The sequence below is a fragment of the Centroberyx gerrardi genome, chromosome 7 (genome assembly GCF_048128805.1).
Source record: "Centroberyx gerrardi isolate f3 chromosome 7, fCenGer3.hap1.cur.20231027, whole genome shotgun sequence".
Classification (NCBI taxonomy): Eukaryota; Metazoa; Chordata; class Actinopteri; order Beryciformes; family Berycidae; genus Centroberyx; species Centroberyx gerrardi.
Genome location: NC_136003.1, coordinates 13,232,896 through 13,257,605, shown reverse-complemented (window position 1 = coordinate 13,257,605; position 24,710 = coordinate 13,232,896). Strand labels below are relative to the sequence as shown.

General features: G+C 42.3%; 2 protein-coding genes across 4 annotated transcripts; one reads left to right on the top strand and one right to left on the bottom strand.

Annotated features, from left to right (window-relative positions):
* On the bottom strand, positions 1-16,341 carry mapk3 (mitogen-activated protein kinase 3). Of its 2 annotated transcripts, none has more exons than XM_071911953.2 (9): positions 15,965-16,341; positions 14,191-14,373; positions 11,826-12,015; positions 9,082-9,198; positions 8,874-8,988; positions 7,314-7,445; positions 5,362-5,471; positions 3,699-3,827; positions 1-2,482 (listed from the first exon to the last, which is right to left on the bottom strand). In XM_071911953.2, exons 1-8 carry the CDS (start codon positions 16,171-16,173, stop codon positions 3,708-3,710), a joined length of 1,176 nt encoding a protein of 391 aa, XP_071768054.1. In that variant the 5' UTR covers positions 16,174-16,341; the 3' UTR covers positions 1-2,482; positions 3,699-3,707. The 2 variants fall into 2 exon arrangements, with proteins under 2 accessions (XP_071768054.1, XP_078141093.1); XM_078284967.1 differs by having other exon boundaries at positions 15,970-16,341.
* An 817-nt stretch (positions 16,342-17,158) lies between these two features.
* Positions 17,159-24,390, top strand: nudt9 (nudix (nucleoside diphosphate linked moiety X)-type motif 9). 2 transcript variants are annotated; one of them, XM_071911932.2, is made up of 8 exons: positions 17,159-17,295; positions 17,890-18,168; positions 19,109-19,198; positions 19,461-19,547; positions 20,423-20,534; positions 20,924-21,070; positions 21,423-21,507; positions 21,817-24,390. In XM_071911932.2, exons 1-8 carry the CDS (start codon positions 17,198-17,200, stop codon positions 21,960-21,962), a joined length of 1,044 nt encoding a protein of 347 aa, XP_071768033.2. In that variant the 5' UTR covers positions 17,159-17,197; the 3' UTR covers positions 21,963-24,390. The 2 variants fall into 2 exon arrangements, with proteins under 2 accessions (XP_071768033.2, XP_071768032.2); XM_071911931.2 differs by having other exon boundaries at positions 19,085-19,198.
* Positions 24,391-24,710: the final 320 nt, after the last annotated feature.

Here is a 24,710-nt window from a genome sequence, read left to right as displayed (position 1 = left end):
CATGATTAGCCACGTCTGAGAAACAAGGAATCGGCCCCACCGTTAGCACAAACACAGCGAGCCAGGCGCCCACACTACATCCCGACCCTCTAGTGAATACTTCACCCCAGCACAATGTCACCTTTTGAAAGACAACCATCCAGTACATAAACAAAAACCCTAAGTTCCCAGGCAGCCAAGAAAACACAGAAGTGAAGGGAAAAGAGGAGGGGGAGGAGAGTTTCACAGGGAATATGAGGGCAAAAGGAAAAGGAACAACAAATGGGCAGAGAGGTGCAAACTGGGATATATACAACCTTTAAGTGATGACGGTTTGGCTGTGCATTGAGCAGTATGGCGCCGAGCAGGAATATCTGTACAGCAGGGCAGGACAATGGGTTTAACTACTACTGTGTGATACAGCTGATTAATCAGTGAATTTCACACTTTCTCTAGCGGTGGAGGCGTTCTCGCTGTGGTGGCTCGCCACTGCTGGATGAATACTGAGGAGCGAGCTTGGTTTTTAAAGAAATTCAGGTCATTTACGAGTCAATGGGCCAATATGATCTGAATGTAACAATACTTAGAAAATAGCACTTGTTCCTTTTCTAGACTGCATGCAATTATGCCATTCACGCACACCCGACCTCATCTACTGCGAAACGTATTGTAAATTGCTCCGGATAAGAGCCGCAGCTAAAAGCCTTCACTGTGAATTTGGGCCTGCATTTCCACCCTAGTCTGTAAAAATGTACTGGGTCAAACAGTGGGAGATAGGAACCACAGCTAGTGCAAGACAGCTGCTAATAGCATGGTCAACTAGGCCCCATTTTCCAGGAACCATGTTCTCTGCAAAGATGGATGCACTTACTGGAAGCAGAGCGTAATTCAATAACTGTTTCCCAGAGAAGCGCATAGGTTTTTACTACGACACTGGATCAGTTATTTGATGTTCAGTACATTTAATGGAACAGGGATCTTACAGGCCAAAACACAACCTGCCAGTTGTTTGTGATGTAGGCGATACAATCAACCTCTGTGTATGAGGTCATACCAGCATCTCGCGTCTGTTTTGGCAATGTTCCCTCTCCACTTCTCCAGTCTCTACAATTACATGTCGCAAAAGGTCTTATGATGAATAATTTGAGTCAGATAAATGTTGATCCTCAATTGAGACATTTCTCATGTGTCAAATAGTGGGGAAAGCAAAAGCCTCTATGATTTCTATGTCTGCTGTAGTCTGCCCCAGACCATTCAAAATCTGTGGCTGGTTTTTAAAGGGCTGAGTTGAGAGGACTACAGGAAAAAAAACAAAACCGTTTCCAATGGTCTTTACATGGCACAGAGCATGAAGCTTCTGGAAAATGGGGCACAGGTGTCGCTGTTGTGATGCCTCGCCTGCATGAACAGACAATAGTGGATATTGTGGATATTCTCTGCCATTTGCTTCTACCTGATTTGTTCCATCCATGTAGCGCCTCCTGAATATGACCAATCTCCCCCAGATGAAGGAAGAGTTTAGTTTGTCTGCCCTTGGTATGAGTTTAAATTCAAGAAATGTGTTTTAAGGTAGAATACAAAAACGACAGCCTACGACAGCCATTCCATGGTTGCTCCCCAGCCAAATTCCTTGCTTCTCTCTGCCACTTTGGTAAATTTCAGGAATGCATGCATTCACATGAACATCATACATAATTTTTTTTTTTTAGAAAAAAAAAAAAGAGCAACAACAAAGAAATATATAAATCTGCCAACATGCCTGTAAAAACATTGAATGTTTGTCTCAAAATCAAGTGTTCAAAAATGATTTGCAAATATAAACCCCAAAACATACAAATACGACTCTTAACTGATCAGAAACGCTCAAATAACGGTGTACAAACGAAAACCGCGACAAGCACACTCAAAGAAAAAAACAAAAAACACTTTTATATATTTGTATATACATACACACACCCAATTAGCGCCCCCATCCTCCTATCCCTCTATTTTTCCAGGCTCTAAATTCCAAGGAGCAAGACAAGAGAGTTATGGTGTTGGTTAATACAGTAGTATATGTTTATATGCTGTGACTAGTGAGGGGGAGAGCAACCGAAGAGTGGGGGGGAGAGGGGAGAACCGACATACGGTGCAGGAACGGGTGCCGAGGGGGTGGAAAGGTTTGGTCGGGATACGAGAGGGGCCGTGGGTTCAGTGGGACAGGAAAAAACAAAAGAAGAAGAAAACATGCGCAGTGAGAGGAGGGGGGGAGAGTCCAACGTGTTGGACAAGACTGAAACAGCATGAGTACAACAGACCCCACCACCCCGCCCAACCACGGAAATCAAAGTTAAACTTAGCTCTCTTGCAGTAGAAATGGAAAGATAAGCAGTTAAATGTTCATATTTCTTGGTTTCTCTTTTTGTTGGTTTCTTGAAGATGCAATTTTTTTTTTGTTATATCATGTCGTTTTGGAGTCTTCTTGTTCCGAGCCTCTGTGTGGCTTTGTCACTCTTCTTTAGAGCTGAAAGGTGCGAAAGGAGAGAAAAGAAAAATACACTTAGAGTGTGTGGAAGTTTGTGTGTCTGTGATCTTCATATCTACAATAAGTTAACAATAAGTTTAGTTTCAGTTTCTATCACCTGGCATGATGAGGATGAAGTGATGGCATCATTTACATTTCTTTTTGAGCCTATTAACTGATCAATCACTTCAATAATTGGTCGAATAATTGATTACCAAAATAATTTTGTTACAGCCCTATTAGCATCTATGTTGAAATATTACTTTTTCTGTTCAATAGCTCATCCCAGATCTTGCTTCTGCCAATTACAACACTCAGCACTTGCAGTATATGTTCAAGTGTTCCCAGCTGTTTGAACACATGTATGAATGGCATGTGCTCCACTGACATCTAGTGGTCTCAAAAAAAAAAAAAAAATCTATTCAGAGCTCTTGCAGTTCGAAGATAACATATCAGACATCAGATGCTATTGGCCTTGCTGATGTGACTATATGATGCAAGTCCCAAACTCCAACCAGGCCTAAAAACCAACCGCTTCATGAGAGTATCAATGTGTTAAAAACTTCACCAACAATGTAGAAGAATTATGCTGCTTAAGGGCTATTCCATACCTGCTGTGTCCCTGGAGCTGCAATAGTACGCAAGAGTAGCAGAACGCAAATGCGGTCGACAGCAACTGTCCACTACTTTATGTCTGCACAGCTCTTAATCTCCACTCTGCCTGGACCTGTGCGCTCTCGTCTGTGCCTACGCAGAGCTTGGTTACCACAGTATCGCCTACTGGCAGACACGCACTTTAAACATGGACAAAACTGAGGAAGCGAGGTGTTATCAAGCGTATTTGTTTAGGAAAAACAGGTGTATTCAGTCACCTTCGAGTTACTGTACAGAGAAATTAACAGCAGGAGTCTGTGTCGGTGCGGTTCAACTGTATGATAACATCAAATCAAATTTTCCATCAAACTGCTGTTCTGTCAGCTCATTTGAAATGATTTTGAACACTGCCATAAATAAAAGCCAGTATGTGTGTGTGAGAATGAGATTAAGTTCCGAGTTGGGACTATATACGTATTCAGTTCTTTGTTCAGCGATTCTTTAGGACATGATATGGACAATGAGTGTTTCACCTTCATAACTGTGAGACCCAAAAAACTGCTCAACTCTCAGCTGCTGTGCTCTGACTGTATGCCGGGGTGTTTGGATGTGAGGAAAGTACCTGTGTGTCTCAGGAGCCCTGGTAGTTTTCCTGGAAACGTGCCGTTTCCTCGTAGATCAGCTCCTTCAGCTTCTCCTTGGGAAGGTCATCCAGTTCCATGCTGAAAGTGAAGGGCTCCTCCGCTACCGGCTGCACGCACACACACACACACACACACACACACACACATTTCAACAACTTGCAACTAAGGCTGAAAGCTGTTTGCTTGGAATATTGCGTTAAAAACAGTCACTGCGGTGAAATTGAGAGTGCAGTGTGCTGACTATTTACTCCCAGCACTGTTGTGATGTCTTGCACACCGCTATTAAAGTTGGGAGTGGCGGCCGCCTTCAAACAAGCAGCAGCAGCAGTTTATGCTTTGGAAGTAGCGTGTTGATTAAGTCAGGAATTAGGGCTCCTGCTGCCAAAGACAAAAGGCTGGAGAGGTTTGTCTGGTTTGTGAAGCCAAACGGCCCACTAGAATGTTCAGAATGTGATCAGGACAAAATAAAATATGTCAAATGGGAGAACACAGAATTAATGGAAGTTGTGCGCCCAAAAAACCTGTTATTATAGTACCTGCTAAGGCCACGGAGATACAAGCGTCTGTGTACGCATTTAAAGTACGTTTAATCCTTCTTACGTTCCAAAACACAACTAAGAGGCTTCCCGGCTCATGGCTGAAAACAATGACAAATATGCCCACTGCGTGTTTGAATAAACATTTTCTTTCTGCCCCCAATATTTGCGTGAATCAAAATAATTTGCTCTCTTGAAGTGAACCGTTTTGTCCTTCAATTATTGCAAATTCCTCTCCAGACATTCACATCAGTGCTGCTGTAGCTTTTGTGGATCTGTAAGTGGCCATGTATTATCATTTTATTAATAACAATATCAGTTCATTTGGAGCAAAACCATTTCTCTTAAACTTATATGCAAATTCTTTCAATCAGTTCTCTCTCACTACCAAGTTCTGGGATGAAATGAAAACCTTCCAGTTGATTTTGATTGATTGATTGATTGATTTCCCCCCAAAACCACAACAATGGCAGAAAATCATCTGTATGTTCTGGAAGGAGTCTTGCTACTACTAAAAAAGATAGCCATCTTAAACTTCAGCGGCCCTTCACAGTCAGTCACCACCAGCTGTTTGAAGTGTTACAACCACAGAGCTGTTCAAAGTGCAGCGCTGTGGCTTTTACACTTTACACGCAGAACTGCAACATCAATTCAAATTTTGTGTTCACAGCCTTTCACTAGCAGTCAAATGACCCTACTGTATACACTGATCGATGTAGCTGCTACACAAACACAAGTCGATCTTTGATTTCATATAAGAACACATGTGGTGTGGCTTTAGCAGTAGCGGATTGGGCCTTCAAAAATGTAAAATGTGAACCTCTCCCTTTAAAAGGGGAGTGGTTTTTGTCTCTAAAAAATTGGCAATAGCAAGCTGTATCCACCCACCACCACTTCTTGAAATAATTTTTCTCAAAGATCACTTGCAAGTTATTCAATTGACTTCCATGAATGAATGAATAAGTCATAAATCTGCTTGAGAGGACTTGGTTAGAAATCAATAAAAAAAAAAGATTCTAAAAATCCAGTACCTTAACTTTAACCAAAAGGTAAAGATGGTTCAAGCTGTGTGTGTGTGTGTGTGTGTGTGTGCGTGTGTGTGTACCTCATCTGTGGGATCGTAGTACTGCTCCAGGTAAGGGTGAGCCAGGGCCTCCTCGACGCTGATGCGCTTGATGGGGTTAAAGGTCAACATGCGGCCTAGCAGGTCCAGAGCTGCAGTAGATAAATCAAGAGCTTCAGTCAGGTTTACGTCACGAGGCTGCGCAGAAATCTCAAGACTACTTTTCTTGTGTTGATGAATTCCAAAACCGCTCCACCAGAAACAGTTCAAGATAAAAATAAGTTAACCTAGATTATTTGAGCTTTCCAATTCCCATTTTATTTCATTATCAAATAGTGTTTATTAAAACACTCACAAGAATGTCATTAGCTGCAGGGTTCAACAATGAAGATTGCTCGATGGCTCGGGGCCAGTAAACACACTGACTTGGCCAGTTGACTGGTCAGGCAGTGGACCAACTGGGCCAGTGTCCCGAGAAAGTTTGTGGTCCTACTATTTTGTTTGCATCTGCGTTCTTTCACTGGCCCACTCTTCTCACCGTTGTGCTTTTCCTGACCAATCGTCTGACTCCGTGCCACCTCACAGTTAGTCAAGAGAGTTGTGTGGAGCTGAATGGTGCCGGGGACGTCAAGTTACAAAGCTATAACTAAAAGTCTATTGTTTTCATTGTGGAAGCAACAGTTTCCTTGAGTTGAAAATGATGAATCAATCCTGCATTGTTTGTCAGCAATTTCTGAGTAAGGTGGATCAAGCCGAGTATTACTGCTGACACACACATGACTCAAACAACAGCCGGCAGCATCTAGCTGGTATGTTGGCAAAGCAGCTACCCGACAACCGTCATCACGTCCAATTAATGCATTAGCCAGATGGATGAATGGTGACACTTAACAGCCTCATGAATTTCCCCTCTAATATACATTTTTCATTTACAGAAAAGCTTCCACCAGCTGGTTCTGATGGCTCATCCATGAATTTGTGCAACAAGGGACAATTTAAAACTTTGGAATTTCACACAGTTGTGAAAATTCAGAAATTCCTGTGCCAGAGATCAGTTGATGATGTTGCAATTTCTTGGTCGCTGATAGAGGTCAATAAGAGTCATAACACACTTAATGCCCCGTTAAATGTATGAAAAAGTGGTGATTTGCATCTTACCAGCTATGCCAGTGAAAATACACTTGGGGCAAGTAGAACTCTGGCCTACTGGCCCAACTGGGCAAGTGGAAAATATTCTCAACGTTGAACCCTGAGCTGTTGTGTCTATTCACACTGATCCAATCAGGAACAGCTTCAACTGGAGCAGAACATTCTTTTGTCCTGTCGGTTCATGTTCATGTTCATGTTCATGTTCAGAGCCACTAGTGGGCCTGTTGGGACGACTCAACAGCGCCATCTGCTGGCAACTGTGCGCTATGATCAATAAGGAACTGTGATGGAGCTGGTGCAGCTACTGAGCACCTTCAGCCTGCAGCTGATTCTCGATGGCAGTTGTTCCTTTTTACCAACTACCATCCTACTACACACTTCTTCCTGCTGCAGCAGCATCAGCCAAACAGGAGGCAATACATGTTTCTGGACACATTACAATGAGTTTGTATCTTCTGTCAGTAACCATGGTAATGTAAATACCCAATTCTGCACACATGCACTTTTGGTCACATTTCTACGCCCATCTGTAAATCAGGTAAGATAAAGCCAATGATACACATTTGCAGATTCCCACTATAAAACATATATGAATTAGGTAGCATGATGGACATTGTACCCATAATCTTAATAATATCTAAAATAATATTTTCCATTTATTGAATGGTATCTGAATCCTACTCTTTTCCTGCTACAATTAACCCATTTCCCCCATGAGGACCAATAAAGTTTCATCTCATCAGGGGAGCTACACAGTGAACTAGACAGTGAAATAGGTCTTGCTTGCTACACGCTAGCAGAATACGGATTCCACATCTACAGATGAATAAAGCGTGTCCCCATACCCTTGGAGTCAGCCTTGGGGAAGAGCTTGTCCCAGGGGATCTTGGGTTTCTCCGGCAGGGACTGCAGGTAGTTCCGGGCCTTCATGTTGATGATGCAGTTCAGGTCTTCTTGAGATGGAGAGCCCAAGATGCCTGCAAAGGGGGGGAAATGCATATGAAATGGCCTGAACACCTTTCAGTAGGGCAATTCAACTGGTGGCCCGGGTCATTTTTTATTGGTCCCTTGATTCTGAGCAATCTGATCTGTTAATTTATCTGATAAAACGTATAATTCAGCCAGAATAAGCCGTGTTTAATGTTCCACCGCCAGAGTAGATTTTTCCTATTTATTACGCCCTATGAACACTATCAGCCAATGCACTCACAACCACTAGTGTTCGTGTCTAACACTCAAGCGCCTGCCTGTTCTCACCCTCCCCAGTCCTCTCCTCTCCAAAGCTGCAGTGTAGCAGCATCGCCGACTAGCTAGATTAGAAACTGAAGCGGCCTGTGAAATGTCCCTCTCTATTCTAAATGGAAAAATTGCTAATTCTTTCCATGCATAGAGTTGACTACAAGTCATTAAGTGCAAAACTTTTCTTTGTTTCTCTAATGTTGTATGTGTGACAAGTCCCAGCTTCTTAACTAACTTTCTAATAGGCCACATATCTGGAAAACACTGACATATTTCTCCTCCAATAAGAAATGACACAGAGCTTGTGGAAAACTCCCATGACCGCCATCACAACAATTGTTCCTCTCTCACTAGTAAGCTTCATCACATTTCACTCTGCTGACTCTGCTGCTCTAGTAAGATCGAAACTGTCTTTTCCCCCCCAGTTACAGCTGCTGTTCCAGGCGTCTACAAAACTAGAATTACTTGGTACTGTGCAGTTTACTTTTTTTTGCGAAAGACAGGAAGGTAACAGATGTGTGGAAACAGAGAGACACTGAGTTACCATGCACAAAGCATCATTGGACAAAAGACTGAGAAAAGGGAACAAGGAAGTGGATATAAATAGCTGAGTCACATTAGCCCGCTATATGAGCCACATTAGCTAACCACAGCGTGTGCACTTCAGAATCTACTTTGCCCATTTAAAAAGATAACAAAGTATTTGCATGTATATTTGCATGCCAACCATGTGGTTTATATTCATGTGCAAGTGCAAAAATAAATAACTGCAAGTAGAAAATGCATGGCCCTCTATCATAACCCACCTAAAGTAGTTAAAAAGCTCTGCTTCACAGGACTTGTGCCAGTTATTGATAGCTTTAGCTGGAAATTCAATATAAATCCATTAAATTCAAAATTATACTCTTACGTAAATATATATAAATGAATAGAAAGCCCACAAATAAGGAGAATACATAGTTCTGAAGCTTTTTAAATGGCAAAACGAAAAATCATCATGGTATAGGTACATCTTTTTGCAATGCTCAGCCCTACCTTGTGCTGGAAAACATGAATCCACAGTTACAATAGGTTTGCTCTGAAGTAAATGCAGTAGATTTGCAGTGAAGACTAAGTCAAACAGCCTTGGTTAGTGTTGGGAAAGGAGCGAGATCTTTGCAGCTCACCCAGTATGTGGTTGAGCTGGTCCAGGTAGTGTTTCCCGGGGAAGATGGGCCTGTTGGACAACATCTCAGCCAGGATGCAGCCCACTGACCAGATGTCAATGGACTTGGAGTAGCCCTGAGGCACACACACACACACACACAGTCAACAGACTAAAATAACATCCAGTCAGACATGTAAACTGACTCTCATCATTACACCTGCACCTACCTTTGAGTTGAGCATGATTTCTGGGGCCCTGTACCAACGCGTAGCCACATATTCAGTCAAGAAACCTGTGTGGTCGTGCTCGGGGTCGGCTATCCGCGCCAGGCCAAAGTCACAGATCTGACGACGACACAAAGGGTTAGAGGTCAGGGTCGTCAGTCTCACAGCTAGTCATGCTTTGTGTGGGACATCTAAATCAGGCAGCCGCACCCCACGAACTTTCTTTGGAACCGTAATCTGGCGAGGATTTGAGAGCTGGTAAGACTGTCAGCGTTATCTGTTCTTTGAACTATTCATGTCAGTAGCCTCAGAGGCTCTGCAGGTCCATCAGTTCCCCATTTCATTTTTATGCTACTCTCTACGACCTGTTGCTACACCTCATGGTCCCACAAATATTCCTCTTTTTGTTGGTTTAGCATTAAAAAAAAAAGAAAAAAAAAAAGGGAACAGAACAGAAAAAGTATCTACTTTCTATTAATGTTGTTAATATTTCTTGCAGCAGTGCCAGTGGTGGAGAGTTGCAACAAGTGACCCAACTGGAAGAGCACATTAGAGATTAATCATTTATTAAGATCGGCCCAGGTTCATAACCGTTTGTCTGTGTTCCCTTCGCAGACTTCGGGAGACTTGAAGATATGGAGGTGGCAACAGAAACCCCTAGTTACTACAAGGTAGGGATGTGCACAACTCTAGATTTTTCAACTTTAGTTTTTTTCCCCATTATTCTCATCTTTTTATCTTGTGGTGCTTACTTGTTTGTATTTTATTCACATTCTAAGTAACCCTATCTGACCCGTGGAAGGGATTTAATTTGGATTTATACAAAGGAACGCTTTTTTTCCTGGAATGGAATGTATCAGAAAGCCATAGCACATGTTGCCTCTGTTCTTTACCCAGCACACATGATTTACTAATCCAGGGATTGATGATTAGCTGCCTATAATTCACAAATGTGCTCTGGGCCTGGGCAACATGGTAAAGAATAGGCCACTTTGTTACAGTTATACATTTCTACCAAAAAGCGTGTGTTGTAATTTACCTTTTTGTTGTATCTACTTTCCCTCAACCAGTCTCGTCTACTTCTACTTCAGTTAGAGATTTCCTACGATTCCCAGAATGCCTTTCAACAACCCCCAAGAACGAGTGTGAAATGGTTCCATTTAGCTGTGGGTCGTACCACTGTAAAGTTGGCTTATTAGATATTGGATGTTCTGTGGATATATTTTCTCATATATTGAAACCAGTGGATGTAAATTGTTCTTCCTTTTCCAGTAATCACAAATATATTCATCAACATGCTTTTACTACAAATATCCATCGAATACCCAATATCAAGCGAACTTCACACACTGCAGGTGGAGAGAGCAACAGTGATACCGCTAGCTGTCGTCACCAGTCAAGAAGTCGCACCCCTTGTGCAAACACAACATGTCTTGCGGCTGCATTGCATTCTGGACCCTTGATGCTTCTGTCAGTGGAGAAACTGGCATCTCTGCTGCTTCTACGATGGATTTCTATTGACACCGGTTTTGGTCAAAACCTGATGTTTACCGCTGATGTTTTAGATCGCTGAAATGTTTTTCCTATTAAACTCCATTGTCACTGCACTGGAAATATTTCTGTTTGGCCACTTATCTATCGGAATAAGAAAAATACAAACAACAAAATGAACCCAGGAATGCAAGTTATATCGCCAATAGGTGTTTGAAACAGATTTTTCTCATTTGTTCCTTTAGCCACCGCCTTGACTAATGGACAAAACTACAGAAATTCTGCACATTCTATTGTGGACTGGCAATTTTATTTTATTTTAGTTGCTGTATTATTTTTTTTTTTACTGTATTGTATGTCGTGGTGTTGTATGTGTTACTTGTCATTGCCTACTTTTTGTCTTTGCTGTGTATGACGAGTCGTATGTTTCTATACCTGCCTGCAAATAAATTGCCCTCTGGTATTAAAATAAAGAACTGAACTGAACTGAACTTGAGCTGCTCCATAGACAATGAATGGCAGACTATGAACTCACAGAAGGTTATTTGAGCTTTGACACCCAAATCAGTACAATGAGAAAAAGTAACTTCCCACAGAAAAAACAGCCTGGGTAATATCAGTCACATTTTCTGTCTTTGTCAGTTGACTCAATGTTGTGATATCACAAATTAGGAGGCAGGTCAAACCCTGTCGTCTTCTTCCTGCTTATGGGAGACAGTAGCGAATGCTGGCTAGTGAAAGGCGTAGTGAAAGCATATTTCGATGCTGAAAGTCTGTATTATTTAAAGACTGACAGCCTGGCTTCCTCTGCAGGTCCTTGCCATGCAGAGGAAGGGCTCCGGGTCGATCCAGCACCCATATCCAACATTCCTGGGATTCTTTTTCAGTTTTGTTGCGAGCTGATGTAACTTGCCAGTCGGGCCACAGTTTAAATAAACATACGGTTCTTTCCATCCTTTTTGTCATACATGTTTTGGGTTTTCCTCGTTGGAAATAAGCATTTGACTTTACATAGCGTATTCATGTACAGTGTGCATGTTGGACATATTGTGTGTACAGAATATTGATACAGATAACATGGACATTTGATACTCTTGTAGGTGTCTGTAAAATTAGTTAATCACAAAAAAGTAAACTTAAAAACCCACTTGCCTCTGCTGTGGGGGAAAAAACTCTTACTGTGGGCATAATAGATAAATAGCCAAAATTGTTGCCATTGTGATGGTGGTGTGTGTGTGCTTGGAGGCGGGGCTGACCTTGAGGTCGCAGGTGGTGTTGATGAGCAGGTTGGAGGGCTTGAGGTCACGGTGCAACACGTTGGCTGAGTGGATGTACTTGAGGCCTCGCAGGATCTGGTAGAGGAAATAGCAGATGTGGTCGTTGCTCAGCTTCTGGGTCTTCAGCAGCTTGTACAGGTCCGTCTCCATCAGAGTCTGCACAATGTAGCTGGGGGGGGGGGAGGGGCTGGTCAAGGAGGACAACAGCAGGGCTCGGTCTGCCCACTGACGCTAACAGGACATCAGGTGAAATGTGACCTATGTCTGCATAATATTCTAATTAGTCTTTTTGGTCTACTGGTATTCTCATACTCATGAGTAGGAGGTGGGGCCGCACAATTAATCCTATAATCAAATATCTTGCCATTATTTTACACAATTTATAATCATAGAATATTGGCATATCAGCAATATTGAAACATTTCATTTGGAATTAGCTGAAAATAGTCACGGTGGTGAAATAAGTGCAGTCCAAAAATGTTGTTCCTCATATCATAAACTAATAATTGCCATGGGTGTGACTGGTCCTTTCAGTCATCAGATCAAAACATATTGGATCACACACACACACACACACACACACACACACACACACACACACACACACACACCAAGCAGATGCGAAAATTCATGAATGTTAATTGATTAGTTTTTATATCATGAACCCTGAAATATACAGTTGTGCACGTGTGACGTAGGGCTCCCAAGGCCCGGAATAACTCCCGTCGACTCTCTTTATCTAGCGTCTTTGCTCTTAGCACAGCAATAACAAGAGGGCAGAGCCTACTCACTGCAATAATAATAAGTGCCAGTGGACTCTTGCAGTACTGTGAGTGCATACATTTTCAGTATGGGTGGCCCCAGTGGGAGTCGAATCTTCCCAGTCCTGCTAATGTTTGTGCCAGGCTCTACCAGTCGAGCTACACAAGGAATGCAACCCGGAACCTGGCAGTGTCAGAGCCATGCTAACATTTTCTACCCAACTGGTTTTCATCACAAGTTAGCAAAAACAAAAACACACTAAAGTGGGGCTAATCAGCAGATAAAACAAAAAAAAATCCAGACACAGTAACTACAACGGCATCACACATTTCCTTTCATTGGACAAAGCAGCTTTTCACTGTCTCACAGGACCATCCCTTTAAAAAAAAAAAAACTGCCTGGGCAGCGTTCAGTCAAAGCAACTCCCCAACAGGCCGGGCCAACAATCCACTACTAGCTGCTTTGACAATACTGGACACTGATGCTGAGGCTGAGTCTGAAAGGCACCGGCTTGGTCTGATGAATAATGCGATGATAAGATCAGACAACGTGAATCATAAGTAGTCAGACTTGTCGAATGAATATCAGATAAGCACAGTGGTCAGGGTTACGCTGAGGTCACATGGACACTGCTGGGAGGGTTAGGTTGAAAATTTTAGACATTACTGAGCAGCTGCTTACATTTGTGATCCTCTGGAATAAAGCAACGTAACTGAATTACTTTTGGATGACGTTGGCTTAAAAATCTGTAGGCAACGCAGTTAAACAAAAAATTGGAGGTAACCGGTATCTGGTATTTATTTTCCATATGTAGCCAAAAATTCTTAGCTCGCAGGGATTTCTTTTGCCACAAAATGTCAAGATTGGTATTAATGACTTCAGTAGTTTTTGCTCCCTGCTAATTGTGCTATTGAACTCTATGCCAAGTCAATCTTGAAGCTCTGTGGCAGGAGTACGGTGATTTAAAGCTGGATTAATAACTCAGACCCTTGTTTGCTTGTTCTTGTTTAACCCCAACATGCTCTCCACACTGCCTCAGTAACTCAGAGCCAAGTGTAGTCGCAGTTGAATTCTCACAGATACACACTGAAATGAAAAACGGCTGTAAAAACACCCTGACAATACGATAAAGAATTTAGTGATGCTTATGGGTTAAACGCTGTTAGAAGTAATTGCACACAAAGATTTTTTTAAGCTATTCATTGAATATGATATGAATAGACACTTCGATTTTAAAAAACAGCTTGTTTCTCAGCAGTTCGCGAGTACATTTTTTTGACATTACATGCAGGAGTTTGTTGCACAATTATACTTTCATGAAATTATTGATTTGTAGGCTGCACTACGGTTTGATATGAGACCTGCCTGGTATGGCAGCTGTGGTGAATCGACCCAGCGACACACAAGGAAAGACATGTTTTCAACTGCCGGGGACTGGAATGATTTTGAACCAATTCCCATATTAAGATTTCATTCAAACTAGATTTTGGGAAAAAAAGTGACACACCTCACACATGCAAATAAACACCTGCTAATGTACAAATGCTTATCACTTTAAGAACTACAAAGAGCAAAAGGATACACGTCCCTCATGCACTCGATGCGCCGTGCCCTGAGGATGTCGTTGATGCCGATGATGTTCTCATGGTGGAAGCGCAGCAGGATCTTGATTTCCCTCAGTGTGCGCTGGCAGTACGTCTGGTGCTCAAACGGGCTGATTTTCTTGATGGCTACGCGCTGGTTCGTCATGTTGTCCAGGGCAGAGCTGGAAAGGGTGGGAGTGGAAAGGAGCAGAAGAAAGGGCTCAGGTTACATGCTGCACCAGGCGTACACTGATAACGGTATCAGGAATTGGGCTGATACCAGGCTCAAAAAGGGTGTTGCAGACTTTCCCCAACACTAAAATCCAGTGCCAAGAAACACATGACATGTCAAAAACCACACCAACTTCATCTTTGTCTTATTGTTGTGACATGTGTGAGTCTAAGTGTAGGTGCAATGCCAGTGCGGCGTAGGTGTAGAGTAAATGGGTACCAGACAGTGTTGAGAGCGGATCGATAGGGTTGTTCTGGGACCCTATAAGTCTCTGTTAAGCTTCCTGGAGGAGTTGGGGGCCTAATTCAATGGAAAATCTGTGATGGGAGTTGCCCACTTGAAAACATGCCTACTCTCATCCAGCCACCTTTTGTCTAACATCCCAGCCAGATTTCTACATAGCTGCTCACTCAACAGCACAAAAGATCGTTACATCACATCTTAGGTCTTGTGTTCTCCCATTTTACACAGCTTCAATATTCTACATGGGTTAGGGTTAGTTTGTATGCCTATATAACATGTGACTCTAATGGGCAAAACAATGAGGCATTAATAGACTGCAATGGATCAACACCTTGTTTACAATTTCATTTTTTTACAAAAACCTCTGTACACCTGGATTACTATAAACATTCAGTTTGAGGTTGGTGTGACTGATACGATGAAAGCACATTGATTTTCTTTCACTGTACTAACCAATGGATGTTGACAATGTTTACAATGACCAAATGCTGCTATAGCCTCATCGCAAAACGATGGCAGAAAGGATAGTAATCCACATAGCCATCTATTAGAATCTGAAACCCTGTTGAAATGGACGTGTGGGCCTAGTACTCATCCGTACCATTCACTTTCCTTGATACGCAGGGCTGTCACATTTTATCGTGGACGCAGTTCAGCCTAAATGGCAATGACTTGACAGTGATATCAAGTGCAACAGGGTTGCCTAACATGTCCTCACAAAGCTCTAGATCACGTATAGCGATAACAAGGGGAAAAGGCCTTGCCACATCTGACAATTCCCACTTGCATCCTGTGCAGCAGCATTTGCTGCAGGCAGAATTATTAGCGATCAGGAATTGAGTTCAGATTAATCTGATTGGGAGGCTAATGTCAGGCGTGGAAAATGGCTAGAACGATAACTAAGTTGCATTTTGCGGCCAAAAGCAATCTGCACGAGATTTCTCACCAGATAGCAAACCATGTCCTGCGCAATCACTCCCGTTCGAGTTTCCTGTATGTTCTTACAAGCCCCCATAGCCACGCCTGTAGCTAGTAGCAGCTAACAAATAATAACCTGCTAACCACAAGACGGACTGGCTTAATCTCGATAGTGTTTGTTAGGTGGCCGGTTCGGCAGTTTAGTTAGATGCATATATCGTGCCTTGACTTACATTGCCAGGGCATTGCTTGTTGGATACAACAGCCAAGGTTAGCTAGCTAACCAAGATTTGCTAACAAACCGCTTACGTTAGCTAGCTATCTTGGTTTAGATACTAGGATAGGCTAATACAGACGGTCGACGAAGAGAATAAATTTACCAAACCATTCCGTATGCTCCCTCTCCGATATAAGAGAGGTTCGTGTAGCGGGGGCCGACATCAAAAATCTGCCCCTTGACGGACTCGGACCCAGTCTTGGTTCCCGCAGCTCCAGTTGCTCCATCATGCGCAACAGTGCCAGCAACCCCGGCAGCACCACTATTCGAGCCTGTGGCTCCGACCGCTGCACTGCTGCTCGAATCCGCCATGCTTCGGTCTCCAAATTACTCGTGTTGTGTCGATATCTTTTATTGAGTAACCCGTCGTAGCTCTCAGGCCGATTTAAGGTTTCTTCAACGGTTTAACCAAATGGATTGTTTGGTTGACGGACGAAGGCGACTCAATCAGGGCCCTCTCTACTACTAGAGTGTAAATGGATTTCGTGCGAGAGCGCGGATTTGGTCTCAACACGGAGCGTAAATGCGCGTGCCAAACTACGGTAATACAGGTGCCTTCGTTTTTTACACCAGGGTGACTTGATCGGGCGGAGTCACATCAATTGTGTACAGTTCAAATGAGAAGCACCGCCTATTCAGATTCACTATTCAGCTAAACGCGCGCAACCAATAAAATAAACATGCAGTAACCATGAGTGGGCGTGCCGAAATCTGTTGCATGCTACCAGTTATGATAATATAATACTTTCATGGTTATGAGATGACATTTGGCCATGGCATTTTATCGTGATTATTTTTATTGTTTGAGGATAACTGCCTCTGCCATTAGTGCTGCACTGTAAATGTCTCTCTTCTCTCTCTCTTCACTTCCTGGCTCCGGCTGTGTCAGGGTGGTGCGCCCAGAAGAGGGTGTGTTCTTTATATATTTTCAGATTAATTTTCAGATTCATCAACGGAGGTATATTTAGCATTTACGTTTTTGTACCTTAACTTGCATCTGGCAGACGCAGATGCAAGTGAATCTGGAGCCTAGATGTACACAAGTTAAATTTAGATAGGTCCACGCCCTTTCCACAAGCGACCGATTAGCATGACAACAATTCAGATATTTAAGATAATACAAAATAATATTTTCAAATGTAAGAGACTGGAAGTTTATATCACATCCACCCCCTCACCTACCACTGCTAAACACTGGATCACTATAGCAACGAGCGCGACTGGAACACACCCTTGTGGTGACGTAACCGCAGCGGGCCCGCACTTCCTGGTTACTTCCTGCTGCATGTTGTGGTTGTTGCACCAGAGGTAGGATTGATTTATCTAGCTCAAGGGAATGATACAGTTCGGTCTTGGGCGAAACTGGATCGGACGGATTCGTCTAGCACTCACTCTCCTCGGACTGCCGTACGCCGTCTGCAAATCGGGAATCAGGTATGGATGAATGGGTTCATGTCTGCCTTTGCTTGTACATTGAATGTAAAATGTGACATTTTACATTATAGTTTCGGCATTTAGCTAACGCTGTTATCCAGAGCGACTTACAAAATGTGCAGCAGTAGTAATTCAATTCAGTTCCTAGATCACTGACGTTACAAGCAGTCAGTAGTAAGGAGTTTAAGGGTCAGAGCCATATACTGACAGTATTTTTGTGTCTGTACAATGATCATATATGAAAGAAGTACAAGCAGAAGAAATAGGGGAAATAAGAGCCAAGGAGAGATAATTTACTGGACAAGACACAAAACAAGACAACATTTACTTCAAGACAAGAGGGGGGAAGGGGGGCTGTTTAGTACTTTTTGAAGATAAGAGTTTTCAGTTTATGACAGATGATAGGGATTGACTGCTGTTATCACTGGAGTAAGAAGGTTATTTCACCATTTGGTTGGGAAGCCATGAGGGTGGGAAGGGAAACTAAGCTTACATGCTGAATCTCTCCCTCTCTCTCTCTCTCTCTCTCTCTCTCTCTCTCTCTCTCTCTCTCTCTCTCTCTCTCTCTCTCTCTCTCATATTCCTCTCCTGCAGACCTGCAGTCTCCTGTTCATCTGCCCAGTCTTTCAGAGCCGCTCAGTCCTTCGCTGCCAGCGCCAGTCACCTCTACACGACCAGCACCCGAACGATGCCGTCCTCAGTGGCACCCCACACTAAGTCCAGATGCCCCCAGTACCCAGGCTCCAAAGTCAAGCGCTTCCCGGTGCCTGACGACAAGGTGGACTGGAGTCGGGCCTGGCCCCAGTACAGTCCAGTCAACCACACCGACCCCGCGGTCACCAAGAGGCCACAGTGGGCTGACCCGGATGTTGGGTAAGAGCACATACCTAAATCTGCAGTGCATTAAGAATCTGTTGAGTAGATTAGGACTGGCGATTGATTGATCTATAACGTTAGATCTATTGAAGTTATTATTGATTTAGAAAGTCCATAGAAATATAGTTATCGATTCTGATTGAATTGCTTATCATGAAGGTTTATCTCTCTCAGCAATTAGTCTATCCTATTCACACTGATATTTGTCTCAAAAGGTAGAAGTAGAATTTCTTCAGATGTTTCATGACATTTTGGGCATTGTGAAGTAGGGATGGGACCATCTGCTTATCTCACGATACGATTCAATACGTGATATGGGCTTCACGATTCAATACAACCACGATACGATGTGATAAATAAAAGGTCAGTGACAACAAAGTCTGTGCATAATTATGTTTATTTCTGAACCACAAATCTGTCTAGCGATGGCATTGGCTTGCTAGAACATAAACTACAATTTAAAAATGTCATTACAAAGTGCAAATAATATAGTTTGGGTGGAATTTTGTGAAATTGTGATGGGCAAGCCGTCTCATTTGTGATTACTACAGCAGAATAAAATGGAGCTAATATCATGATAAATTTTTCTGCCCCACAATATGTATTGTCACATTTTTGTGTTGCGATGTATTGAATTTCGATATATCGTCCCATCCCTATTGTGGAGAGAGTAATGTTGTACAATGACGCCACGTAAGAATTTCCTCTGAGCACCTGAACCTCCTTGTTAGGGAGGAATATGCAATCCAAAATAATCTGTGCATCTTCATTTTTGTGAGACATTTTGATTGAGGTATATACTCTGCATCTCATTTAGTTGTTAGATAGTCTATATTGTTATAGCTGTGTAATATATAGTGATATTACTATTTGGTGTTAAAGATGGGCTTAGATTTTCCTGCCTGTTTTGCAGATTTTTGTTTTGTTTGTTTCACAGCGCTTTCTCCCCGCGGTTCAACGCTCTGGACGGTGCTGTGGACAGGACAAGCTTCGAGGGCAGCTACAGTGTGGAAAAGGGCAAGCCGCTGTAAGTCACCGTCCCATAAAGTACTAAGAAAAAAGACTCTCACAAGGTTTTCCCTGGCATTTGTAAAACATTAGGAGGTAACAGTGGGATTGGTAGTTGACATGTCAGGACGATTATTTGTCCACTTTGTGTTTTTAATTGTATTTATTGTGTTTTTTTGCTGCCCTTTAAAGTCCTTTGTGGCAAACTCGTTATGTTAGAACTGCTTTATGAATACATTTGACTCGACCTGGTTATCCTAGCTCGTTTCCTACTCATTTAGAAATCCTCGAGGACGCACAGGCTTGACTGGAAGAGGGTTGCTGGGACGATGGGGACCCAATCACGCGGCAGATCCAATTGTCACCAGGTAACTTTACCGATTTATTGTGCGCATGGATATTGTTCAATCACCCGTTGCCCACAGTCCAGCCCTCAGTTACATAGACAATCATATGTTGTCATCTAAAGGGGAATACCACTCATTTGAAGAATTTATATACATATATTTGTGAACTCACAGAACCAAAATACAGTGATGTGAAAAAGATGTGCGGTCTGCAGTTGGTCTATTGATAATGAATTGGAAACTGACTTTGCGCACATATAAATGGTTTGTTTGAGCTTTTACGCCAAATTGACTCTACTCTAAATTGACTAACTGATCTAAAGCAGAAAATGCAACTGTATCCCCTCAAGAGTTTTACATCAGTGTGACATCGCAGATTAGAATCTGAGGACAGACTCTGCTCTATGTTTCTCTCTCGTATCTGGCTGTGTGGGCAACAAGTGAATATTCACTAATGAAGTACAGAATTAAACTGTCCTAGGGCACAGAAAAAATATATCTGAGTACCAAAAATGAGTGGTATTCTCATTTAGTATTAATCTGATATTTCCACTTACCCTAGCTCTCATTAACATATTAGCTAAAATGTTTATGTTTTGATATGTGCACAGAAGGAAATTAAATTTTCGCTGTGACTGGTAAGTTTGTCTGCCCTAACAGACACTTTGCAAGTAACCAACTGGCAAGTAAAGAAAAAAAAGTTAAATGGGCGCATTTTTAGAGGGTGACATTTCATGCATGCTAATGTAGACTCTTGTAGTGTTTCACCTGCGCATCACATCTGTGGAAACAGTGTCTGTGCAAATCCTTTTCCATTATAAAAGCATGTGATTCTTTTCTGCAAAACTCCTTGCAGTGTCTTTGGTAAGTCTCTGGTGTCTTTCACTGTCCGGCAGGTGGAAAGTCGACGCCAAAGGAAAAAAGATATCTCACTCAGTGTCCAAGCGGCCTGTGCTGCAGTTTGTGTCCATCAAGAGGAAAGACTGTGGGGAGTGGGCCATTCCTGGGGTTGGTGGGATTTAATATTTTCCATTTCTCAAGTTGTATTTTCATGCTCTGTGGCTTTGCGGTCACTTTCTCTCTTTCCTTCCCTTTTCTTCTCTCTTTCTCTCTGACATTTTGTTCTTCTTCATTACTTGGCTACTTCTTATTCTCTTATTCTATTCATCTTCGCACAGTACACAGACATATTGTGTACGTTGTGACTGTTTGTGTACTTTTCAATGTGTCTGCCCATAAAGATTTCCTAACATCCGTTCAAGCCAGAGCCAGGGAACAAAAACCAGAATGCTCAGGGGCTAAAACTGACATAGAGGAGTTTGGGTGTTTGCGGGTACGTGGGATGTTGTGGTCCTCTGACCGCCTTGTCTATTTGTGCGCCCGTGCCTGTTCTGCAGGGTATGGTGGACCCGGGGGAGCTGGTTTCTCTCACGCTGCAGCGGGAGTTCTCTGAGGAGGCGCTGAACTCGCTGGCGGCCGCACCAGCAGAGAGAGCAAAAATCCTCGAGCGCATCAACAAGCTGTTCAAATCACCAGGCTTTCAGGTCAGGCACTCAGACGGACTCGCTTGTTTTAAAGGAATAACTGTACATTTTGAATTTAAGTCTACTAATTTTCTACAAATTTTCTATAAAATTTGTTTCTACAAAGGAAAATAATAGACTAAAATTCAGAATGTCCAGGTTATTCCTTAAGTTGAGTTTGTAAATGTTTTTTTTTTTTTAAAGATTTATTTTTCAGGCATTTCATGCTTTATTGACAGATACATATAGTGAGAGAGAGACAGGAAGGTATGGGAGAGAGAGAGAGAGGGGAGGACATGCAGCAAATGACCGCGGGACGCCCCGAGTTTGTAAATGTTTGGTGACATTTCTGTCCCTCTTCCATCTCCTTCAGGTGTATAAAGGCTATGTGGATGATCCTAGAAACACTGACAACGCCTGGATGGAGACGGTCGCTGTCAACTTCCATGATGACACAGGTATCAATCTGGATGAATCTTTTTTCCAATATTTCTTTTTATCATGACTATTCAAATCTATAATGTACTGCAATAATGCCAACATGCTGTTTAAATTTTATGTGTGCACATACAGTACAGTCCTACAGAAACCTCAATTCTTAGGAAAAAAAAATCCAGTATTGAGGACTTTGGAAATCTCAAAAGTCATTTTTTCTCATTGATGCCACAACATTTTCTACACAAATAGAAAGAAATGGAGATGCAAGGTTTTTGTGGGACACTAATGACATGAAAGGTTTGACAATAGAGATATCTCTGTTACCCTAGGCAGCAGTGTGAGTGAGCTGCCGTTGCAGGCCGGTGACGACGCTGGACAAGTCCAATGGGTTGATGTCGACTCTTCTTTCCCTCTGTATGCCAGTCACTCCCATTTCCTGGAGGTGGTTGCCAAGGAGAGGAATGCCCACTGGTAACCAAGGACAAAAGACTCTATTCTAACAGAAGGACAAAGGAAAAATTCAAGCCCTATTGCTCTCTGTCTAATATACACGCAGGCATTAAGAATGCACATATACATATATACAGTAAGCCACATGCTATATATTTGTGCCTTGAGCAGGATGCATGACACCCGACCTGCGTCCATTCACCTTTACTACATTTATCATAATAATTCATCATAATCATAGCAGCCAAAGCATAACATGCATCTCATTGGTGTGACACTTTTCCTTGATTATTTATGTTCACTATACGTTTTACAACAAAAGCCACAAATTTACTGTTTCAGACTAATATAGATTTTGCCTAGATGAAAGTCCCAGGTTGGAGAAATCACAACTCCTCCAACACAGTGTTGGAGCTGCCATTTGACTTCTGTCACACAGGAGTAAAAACAAAGGGGAATTTGAGATTTCCAGAAAACACCATTTGTAGCTGATCCCTCCCAAAGCCTGGAGGAAGTGTGAGATGCACCTCAGTGTGCAAAACACACCACAAGGCCCACCATGTATTGTTTGGAGCAAGTTATTCCTATTTATTGAGAATCACATAAACACAGTGTGATCATATAAGAACAAACACAATGAGCCACTGGACAAAACGCATACTACATTAACTTTGATCTTTACATTTGAATAAAATATGAAGATGTGCTGGAGCTCTCTTTACGGCACACCGCTGGGTAAACCACCGAAGCCGAGTACAGACAGACTGAAGCTAGAACACAGACGAGTGTTCAAATCCTAACGGATGGTGGAAGCAAACGCCATTTCACACTCAACAGCCAGTCTTCTCAATATTTCACATGACATGTTATGTCATCTGACTGGTGTGCATACTGGGCGATGAGGCTGGGATGGAGAATTAGGCAGTAAATAGCTTGAATCTGTGGGGATTCCTGACACAACCTCTAAAACAAGGACAGTTCTGTCATCAGAGGGCGGTCAACAACAGACTACAAACAGCTGGATAGACAGCAATCATTAGGTTAAATTAGTTGCAATAAATGGAGAGAGCTGCACTAGATATATCTCACTTGGCATAAAACTTGTTTGTTTGCACACTGAATTAGATTTTCCAGATACACAAGATGCAATATAACTGTCCTATAGGCTATAAACTAGAGAGGCTGCCCACACACACCTGGCTAGATGTAAGGGGAAAGGAGGGAGAGTGCTGCTGTATAATTGGATTTATCAAGTGAGCACCTCTTACAAGAAGTGCTTCATTGAATTAGGCCCACAACGCCTGCAGGAGGCTCAACAGTGAATTCCAGCATCCCAGAATGAGCCACTTTACACCAGCTCTCCTCTCTGATCAGACCTACACTTGCCTGCATCACATGGTATCCCACCTAACTGTGTGAAAGAATTACACCAGGAGCTGTGGGAGGCGGGTGATTACCCAACTGTGCTGCCCAAGCCTTACTGTAATATACAAACCCGAGCTGTGACTACACACACAAGACAAAGTAGAGGCATTTATGTATATAGCAGGCTATGTAGCAATAATCTTTACTTCTCCAAAGAAGGATGACTGAGCTCTTTTTCAGCATTGCTTGCCTTGCTTCACACCATACAGTTACACATTCAGCCCCGGCTGCTTCCCAGTACAACCACAGTCTACTATTGGACACTTAGCAGCCCCACTGGAACAGAGAGCTGAGTGTCTTACATGGGAAAACCACAACATTTGTTGTTGTGGGAGGAGAGACAAATTCTCATTCACTTTCCCATCGAGATTTTCCCAGTCAGTTCAGTGATTCAAATTGCCAACCTGCCCACTCACAAGCTCCTCTAACTTTTAGGTTTCTGACTTATTTCCCATCTGGAGCAGTCTGCTTCATGTGCTTTTGGCTCATGGTTGGTGCTAATGAAAGAAATGGGAAGATGAGAGAACTTTATACTTGAGATGCTTAATCTGACATGACAATGATTTAGACGTTACCACTTAAGATGTTTCCATGAGCTGAATTTCTCTGCGACTGTCTGACCTCGTGTTTTTCATTTTTCATTTTTGACTTACTTGCAATTGCAAATACTTATGAATTTGTCCAAGTTGAAATGTGCACTTTGCTCACAAAATCTATGGCTTGAAAATGTTCACTCAATTGTATACACTGTGTACTATATTTATTCTGTCTTTACCAGTCTGCAACATCAGCTGCCTATATGTCTCTGTCATGAAGTTAGACCAGACAGCAGCATCAGACACAGCATTCTTAACAAATTTGTGCACCTGATATCTTGTATATTATATTTTGCTACAAAATAATTTAAAATACAATTATTTGGGATTTTTTTTTTAGTCAGAGATGTACACAAAGTTCTCTCTCAATATGAAAAGGAAATTCTATAAGTTTACGTGTGCATATAAAATTAAAATCCAATGTGAAAAATATGTACCCCTTGTTTCATTTTGACTAAATTGCATCACTGACAAATATTTGTGCACATTATGTATTGGAAAGTTATGATCCATGTGTGTGTGTGCAGGGACTTCACCCAACCTGGTGAGGTAACATGGATCACTCTTTTTACAGACCAGCTGAACGCGGCCTCATATACTTCCCATACTGTACAAGGGATGTTTTCATGTGTAATCATTTACTAAATAGAGTGCAATGTGTTTCTGAGTGGCCTTGAGCTGCAGAGATAGTCTCTTCACTCAGAGAGCAGTAACCTGCATCGTAACATTCAGTTTTCTATTGTATCGTATCT

Excerpts from the sequence above, each read along its gene's own strand:
- mapk3 (XM_071911953.2), bottom strand. The coding sequence starts at position 16,173 with ATGGCGGATTCGAGCAGCAGTGCAGCGGTCGGAGCCACAGGCTCGAAT. Across the intron at positions 9,199-11,825 it reads ACACCACCTGCGACCTCAAG|ATCTGTGACTTTGGCCTGGC; the intron begins GTCAGCCCCGCC and ends TGTCGTCGTCAG. Across the intron at positions 8,989-9,081 it reads AAATCATGCTCAACTCAAAG|GGCTACTCCAAGTCCATTGA; the intron begins GTAGGTGCAGGT and ends TGTGTGCCTCAG.
- nudt9 (XM_071911931.2), top strand. The coding sequence starts at position 17,198 with ATGATACAGTTCGGTCTTGGGCGAAACTGGATCGGACGGATTCGTCTA. Across the intron at positions 19,199-19,460 it reads GTGGAAAAGGGCAAGCCGCT|AAATCCTCGAGGACGCACAG; the intron begins GTAAGTCACCGT and ends CTACTCATTTAG. Across the intron at positions 21,071-21,422 it reads TCAAATCACCAGGCTTTCAG|GTGTATAAAGGCTATGTGGA; the intron begins GTCAGGCACTCA and ends CATCTCCTTCAG.